Source organism: Alosa sapidissima, chromosome 19 (genome assembly GCF_018492685.1).
Source record: "Alosa sapidissima isolate fAloSap1 chromosome 19, fAloSap1.pri, whole genome shotgun sequence".
Classification (NCBI taxonomy): Eukaryota; Metazoa; Chordata; class Actinopteri; order Clupeiformes; family Clupeidae; genus Alosa; species Alosa sapidissima.
Genome location: NC_055975.1, coordinates 30071652 through 30079151, shown reverse-complemented (window position 1 = coordinate 30079151; position 7500 = coordinate 30071652). Strand labels below are relative to the sequence as shown.

The window sequence follows — 7500 nt, the reverse complement described above, 5'->3', positions numbered from 1 at the left end:
AGACAGAGAATGAGACAGGCAGACAGACAGACAGACCGACAGACAGAGAAGGAGAATACATGCATCCAGGGCGACAGACAGACAGTCTGGCTAACAGACAGAAAGTCACAGACAGACATACACACACACACACACACACACATAGATAGACACAAACACAGCCAGACAGACAGGCACACACACACACACCAACAGACAGACAGGCACACACACACACCAACGGACAGACAATTCGGGCAACAGAGACAGAATATAAAACCAGTAGACAGACAGCAAGAGAAACAGACAGACAGGCATGTGCTGGCGTGAGCAGACAGACAGACAGCAAGAGAGAGACAGACAGGCATGTGCTGGCGTGAGCTGAGAGACAGACAGCAAGAGAGAGTGTCACTCCCCGATGTGAGTCGTTACCCGATGTGAGTCACGCATGCTCAGATTGAGAGGTTTTACGGCATAACGCCAAGGGATCCGACTGAAATCTATAAAATAATTCACTTTTCTATTTAAAAAACGTTTTAACTATCTAAGATTGTTTGATTGCTAACGTTAGGAAACGCCATTCAAGTGACAGCCTTTGTTGTGCTTGATTGCTTACTTAGCCTAGCAGCTACTTGCTTACTTGCCAGCAGTGAACAAACTTCATTATGTAGGTCAATTTTTATTGATATTACAGAAGTCTCTCGCTAGCAGGCTACTTCAGCCTCTAATCTAGAACTGACATTAGAGATCATGCCGTGAAAATGTGATGCCTTACGCTAAATAATACATTACTGCTGTGTAGGCTAATGTTATTATTCTGTGGCTAACAGCACTAGTCGCAAAGTAGCAAAGTGACGCATGCGCGACTCACATCCGGTAGCGACTCACATCGGGGAGTGACAGAGAGACAGACAGGCATGTGCTGGCGTGAGCTGAGAGACAGACAGCAAGAGAGAGACAGACAGGCATGTGCTGGCGTGAGCTGAGAGACAGACAGCAAGAGAGAGACAGACAGGCATGCGCTGGCGTGAGCTGAGAGACAGACAGGCATGTGCTGGCGTGAGCTGAGAGACAGACAGCAAGAGAGAGACAGACAGGCGTGTGCTGGCGTGAGCTGAGAGACAGACAGGCATGCGCAGGCGTGAGCTGAGAGACAGACAGCAAGAGAGAGACAGACAGGCATGTGCTGGCGTGAGCTGAGAGACAGACAGGCATGCGCAGGCGTGAGCTGAGAGACAGACAGCAAGAGAGAGACAGACAGGCATACGCTGGCGTGGTTGCTGGCGGCACCTTGATTCCGGCGGAGCGGCACTTGCCCACAGCGTCGGGCACTGCTGCGCGCGGCGGGTCGATCATGGACATCAGGCCCAGGAAGCAGAGGCGCTCAGTGGGGAAGTTCACCTTGTCACAGTCAAACGTGAAACCTCGCGGGAACTGGGACTCAGGGAGAGAGAGGTGGCAGAAACCTGAGAGAGAGAGAGAGAGAGAGGGAGGGAGGGAGGAGAGAAGAGAGAGGGAGGGAGGAGCAGGGGAGGGAGAGAGAGGGAGGAGAGGAGAAAAGGAGGAGAGTAGAAAGGGAGTAGATGGAGAGGGGGAGGGAGGGCAGAGGGGGAAGGAGGAGAGAGAGAAGGGGAAGAAAGAACGAGGGAGGAGAGAAGAGAGAGGGAGGGAGGAGCAGGGGAGGGAGAGAGAAGGAGGAGAGGAGAAAGGGAGTAGATGGAGAGGGGGAGGGAGGGCAGAGGGGGAAGGAGGAGAGAGAAAAGAAGGAAGGGGAGAGAGACAAGGGGAAGAAAGAACGAGGGAGGAGAGATGGGAAAAAGGGAGGAGAGGAGAGATGGGGAAAAGATTCCAAGAGTCAGTCAGTCTGGAGTCAGAAAGGAGTGTGAGATCAGATCGGAACTTATCCAGAACCCTCCTACTTAGAATCATTTACCCCTCCTCAGTGGCGCAAAAAGTTATATGTGGCGCATAGGGCCGCAGCACAGTGGGGGCGATGGTAATAATAAAAATAAAAATAATAATATATTTGTATATTCTATATGTAGCTACTGTTGTATGTTTCTAAATCATTTCTGCAATTTCTCAATTACATTTTAGAGGACTAACAGGCTAGAGTAGGCGCCCTATCTCATAAGATTCCATCATAGAATTCTGACATAGAAGAGGGAGTGGGGGCGCCGTGAGCAGGTAGGCCTACTTGTAGTGATTTTTAGTCTATTGAAAAAGATGGATCGGGGGCTAAAAATAGAAAAAGGAAGAGAAAATGAGATGGCATGTTAAGGGATGCGACAATAGTTACATAATTGGATGGTGAAAAGCAACAGGTAGGATTTAAAGTGTAAAGTCTACTGTGCTTGGAGGCACATGTTTCATGTTCATGTTATTCATGTTACCAGACTAACTAGCGTTAGTTAAGCATAATGCCGATTGAAACATAACCTATTCCATTAAGATATAGCTAGGTGGCTACCATGCTCATACTGAACTTTTAATGGCAAACTGTAAACAGAAATGTCACGCTAGCAACAACTCATTACATGTTTCCATTTCCTAACAATCCTAATATTAATAGCTTAATATTGTGCTGTCAATGTGGCAAACAAAGGCTAGAGTTGGATCAGCCTTATCCTTTGTGAACAACAGCTGGCAAAAGGACGTTATGAGAACCGTTTAGACTCACTTAAAGTGACAATGCACCATTTAACAATACTTCGGTTAAGTTCAAATTGGTAGAATTTCTTTAAAAATAATAATTTACACTAATACTTTACTTGTTTGCGTTTTTTTTTTTTTTTGGGGGGGGGGGGCGCCAATTTGTTGTGGCATACCGCTCAAAAAATGGGTAGCTGCCCCTTCTCCTTAACCACCACCCCGCACCCTACCCCCCACTCCCCCCTCCTAACACAGCACCCCTCTTACCCCCCCCTCCCCCCTCTTACCCCCCCCTCCCCCCTCCTTACCCCCCACTCCCCCTCCTTACACAGCACCCCCTCCCCCCTCCTTACCCCCCCCTCCCCCTCCTAACACAGCACCCCTCTTACCCCCCCCTCCCCCCTCCTTACCCCCCCCCTCCCCCTCCTTACACAGCACCCCCTCCTTACCATAGATATATATAGAATGGCTAGATGTCTTATGGCGGAGTCTCCAATGGCATCACCGGCGGCCATCTTGTCACAGACAAGCTATCTGGTGGGCTCTGTGGTACCTGATGGCTCTTCTTCTACTAAAGGCAGTAACAATGACACTACCTGTCATTACAGTGCACCATTGAAACACAATGTTATGAGTTAGCGAGCTGACTGTGGCAAGATGGCCACGAGGTGCGGACGACAACCTCCATTAGCAAGCAGCGTGGACGAGACATCTAGCCATTCTATATATATCTATGCCTCTCACTCCCCCCTCCTGACACAGCACCCCCTCTAACCCCCCCCCCCCCCTCAGGCGAGCGGGAACCTATTTTTGACCAGGGGTGCTGAATAACAAAAATAATGGATGTCCGACGATCCCCCCGCCCCCCCCCCCCCCCGGACATGTTTAGGATTTTGACTGCTAAATACGTCATTTTAGTGCAGTGTGCGGGTGATAGCGAGAAGTTTTAGAAAAGTCCTGGGCAGCCACAAATTCCAATGTTCCGCGACAGCACTCCGAGTCCACTGCCACCCTAACCCCACAGAAGCGCACTTCACATCGTTAGCCGACTGACTATTTCAGTATAGCTAAGGAAAATTACTTTTCTGATCGTCAAAACCACACCAGAAATGTTAGGCTTTAAATATAGGATAATAATCAGGCTGCAATGATCTCACAAATAATTTCTGAATAACCTAAAGTGTGTCATCTCCACAGCAAGTATGTGTCCTAATCATTTCTATCTTAGCGACTAGGATAGTGAATGATTTCACTAGCTATGCATTTATTATTTTTGCAAAACTGTAAAACACAAGTAAAGTTTCTTTCAGCTTATCCATGGTTTTTTTGAACGTGTAAATCGCATAGAATATGTAGGCCTATATCAACCGTAGGCGGTAGGCCTACACACTTGATCGCTATCACATAGATGAAACCACGCTACGGTTCTTACAGTAACTGACTCACGTTCACGTTGATCTCTATAACTGTTAATTTTTAGTAGCCTATATTCAAACCTATTCATAATCCTTTTTTGCTATTTGACTCATCATTTCACATACAAAAATATAAATAATGTCAGACAGCGAATTAGTAATTATTTAAAAATATATATTTAAAAAAAAAATCTATCTCCTGCCAGCAGGGGGTGCTGCAGCACCCTCAGCACCCCCCTTCCTGCGCCCTTGCCCCTCCTCACCCAGCACCCTCTCCCCCAGGCCCCCCAGCTCCATGTAGGCATTCTGGAAGGCGTCTTTCCAGTCGTCGTCCATGGCCAGCTCCTGCCCCTGGATCATGATAGTACTGCATCTAACAGACCAATCGTAAAAGATCACATCAATTACCAGCCACATCAATTACCAGCCACATCAATCACCAGCCACATCAATCACACCAGCCGCATCAATCACCAGCCACATCAATCACCAGCCGCATCAATCACACCAGCCGCATCAATCACCAGCCACATCAATCACACCAGCCACATCAATCACACCAGCCGCATCAATCAGCAGCCACATCAATCACCAGCCGCATCAATCACACCAGCCACATCAATCACCAGCCGCATCAATCACACCAGCCGCATCAATCACCAGCCGCATCAATCACACCAGCCACATCAATCACCAGCCGCATCAATCACCAGCCACATCAATCACACCAGCCGCATCAATCACCAGCCACATCAATCACCAGCCACATCAATCACCAGCCGCATCAATCACACCAGCCACATCAATCACACCAGCCACATCGATCACCAAACCCCACATCAATCACCAGCCACATCAATCACCAGCCGCATCAATCACACCAGCCACATCGATCACCAAACCCCACATCGTTAACAAAACACGACATCGATCACCAAACCCCACATCGTTAACAAAACACGACATTGATCACCAAACTCCACATCAACCACCAGCCACATCGATCACCACCAAACAACACATAAATCACAGAACACCACATTGATCATCAAACACATTGCTTGATTGATTGATTGACTGTTTGATTGATTGATTGATTGATTGATTGATTGATTGATTGGTGTAGGTACCTGTCCAAGATTCTCTCAGGTGCTCCCTTCATGATGAGCAGGTTGGTGTTGGGACTTTCCTCAGGTTCATGAATAGAGAGCTATTGGAGGAGGACAGGAGGAGGGAGAGAGAAGGAGGAGAGAGAGAGAGAGAGGAGGAGAGAGAGAGGAGGAGAGGGAGAGAAGGAGGAGAGAGAGAGGATGAGAGAGGGAAGGGGAGAGAGAGAAGAGGAGGGAGGGAGAGAGAGAAGGGGTGAAGAGAGAAGGTGGAGAGAGAGAAGGGGAGAGAGAGAGAGGAGAAGGAGGGAGGGAGAGAAGGAGGGAGAGAGAGAAGGAGAGAGAGGAGGGAGAGAAAGAGGAGGAGGGAGAGAGAGAAGGGGAGAAATAGAGGAGGAGGGAGAGAGAGAAGGGGAGAAATAGAGGAGGAGGGAGGGAGAAAAGGAGGGAGAGTGGAAAAAAAGAGACAGGAGGAAATGACAAGAGAGGGAGAGAGACAAAGAATAACATAGGAAGAGAAGGGGGAAGAGAGAAGGAGAGGAAGACAGGAAGAAAGGGAGAGAGAGATTATATAATGAATATTAATGACAATGTAGCAACATGGAAACGGTCCAAATGAGCTTAGCATATGTAGCACACACACACACACACACACACACGATGATGTTCCAGACTAGTATCTCCCTGAGAGGAGTTATAGGTGGCCGTGGCCAGACTACCAAAAGTAGACCCTAGGAACTTTTACAGATCCCTTACAAACAAAGCTTGATGACAGAGCATTGTGTGTGTGTGTGTGTGTGTGTGTGTGTAGTGTGTGTGTAGTCTGTGTGTGTAGTGTGTGTGTGTGTGTAGTCTGTGTGTGTGTGTGTGTGTGTAGTGTGTGTGTGTGTGTAGTGTGTGTGTATGTGTGTGTAGTCTGTGTGTGTAGTGTGTGTGTGTGTGTGTAGTGTGTGTTTAGTCTGTGTGTGTAGTGTGTGTGTGTGTGTGTGTGTAGTCTGTGTGTGTGTGTAGTGTGTGTGTATGTGTGTGTGTGTGCGTGTGTGTGTGTAGTGTGTGTGTGTGTAGTGTGTGAGTGTAGTGTGTGTGTGTATGTGTGTGTGTAGTGTGTGTGTGTAGTGTGTGAGTGTAGTGTGTGTGTGTGTGTAGTGTGTGTGTGTAGTGTGTGTATGTAGTGTGTGTGTGTGTGTGTGTGTGTGTGTAGTGTGTGTATGTAGTGTGTGTGTGTGTGTGTGTGTGTGTATGTGTACCTGTACCTGGTACTTGTTGGTGGAGTTGAAGGGGATCTCGGCTACTTTGGGGTTGTTGTTGTGTGTAGTGTGTGTGTGTGTGTGTGTGTGTGTGTGTGTGTGTGTGTGTGTGTAGTGTGTGTGTGTAGTGTGTGTATGTAGTGTGTGTGTGTGTGCAGTGTGTGTGTGTGTGTCTCTGTGTGTGTGTGTGTGTAGTGTGTGTGTGTAGTGTGTGTATGTAGTGTGTGTGTATGTGTGTGTGTGTGTGTGTGTAGCGTGTGTATGTAGTGCAGTGGTTCTCAAACTTTTTTTCTGGGGACCCACTTTTTAAAAATGACAGACTATCGCGACCCAACTCGTGACTGTGGTAGTTAACAAACTAGATCAGTGGTTCTCAAACTTTTTCTTTCATTCCCCACTGATCAAGGGGGCATTCTCGAGCCCCACCTGTCCCTCATCGCTCTAAGAAAGTGGTAGGTCAAGCTTAAAATTGTCAAATTTATTGAAATAATGACAAGTTCTAAATATATCCTCTTCAACAGAGTTAAAATCAGCTGGTGCTGCAGATATAATAATAAATAAATACATACATGGGCGGACTGGCCATCTGGCATACCGGGCATTTTCCCGGTGGGTCGACGCACCTTTTGGGCCGATAGAACAGGCTATATATATATATATAATTTAATCATTTTGGCCAACGATCGGCCCAAAGAAAGGACAATCAGCGGCCCACTGGTTACATCTCAGCTCACGTCAGGCCCACCCCTCGCATTTTGGCCCAGAGCCAGGATTTTGTGAGCCATCAAAAGTTAATCAAAGTTGCCTACACGAAATTGCGGCGGATGCCGGTAGTGACAATAGTAGTGCAAAGGTAACACCAATGTAGAAGCTTCAAAAATACAATATTGCAGATAGGCTAGCATATGTCAACAACATGTTGAAGTTCGTTGAGTTTGAACAAGGATGTAAGCAAGCATACAGAGGGACAGTGGGCAGGTGGTGGAGCCTTGCGGCTACATGATAAGAACTCAGTGGAGCAGGCTATGTGTGACATGCCATGCTGACGATGATGATTATGATGACTTATTAATTGCGATAATGTAATGATGTGGTTATGAT

General features: G+C 47.5%; 1 protein-coding gene across 1 annotated transcript in view; it reads right to left on the bottom strand.

The window, feature by feature from the left end:
* Positions 1-7500, bottom strand: part of atp1a2a (ATPase Na+/K+ transporting subunit alpha 2a) — a 55272-nt gene that overhangs the window by 26832 nt on the left and 20940 nt on the right. Inside the window, exons 12-14 of the mRNA XM_042072993.1 lie at positions 5177-5256; positions 4310-4419; positions 1270-1445 (exon numbers count right to left, since the gene is read on the bottom strand). Coding sequence (XP_041928927.1) covers positions 1270-1445; positions 4310-4419; positions 5177-5256 — 366 coding nt within the window. The remainder of the gene's footprint in view (positions 1-1269; positions 1446-4309; positions 4420-5176; positions 5257-7500) is intronic.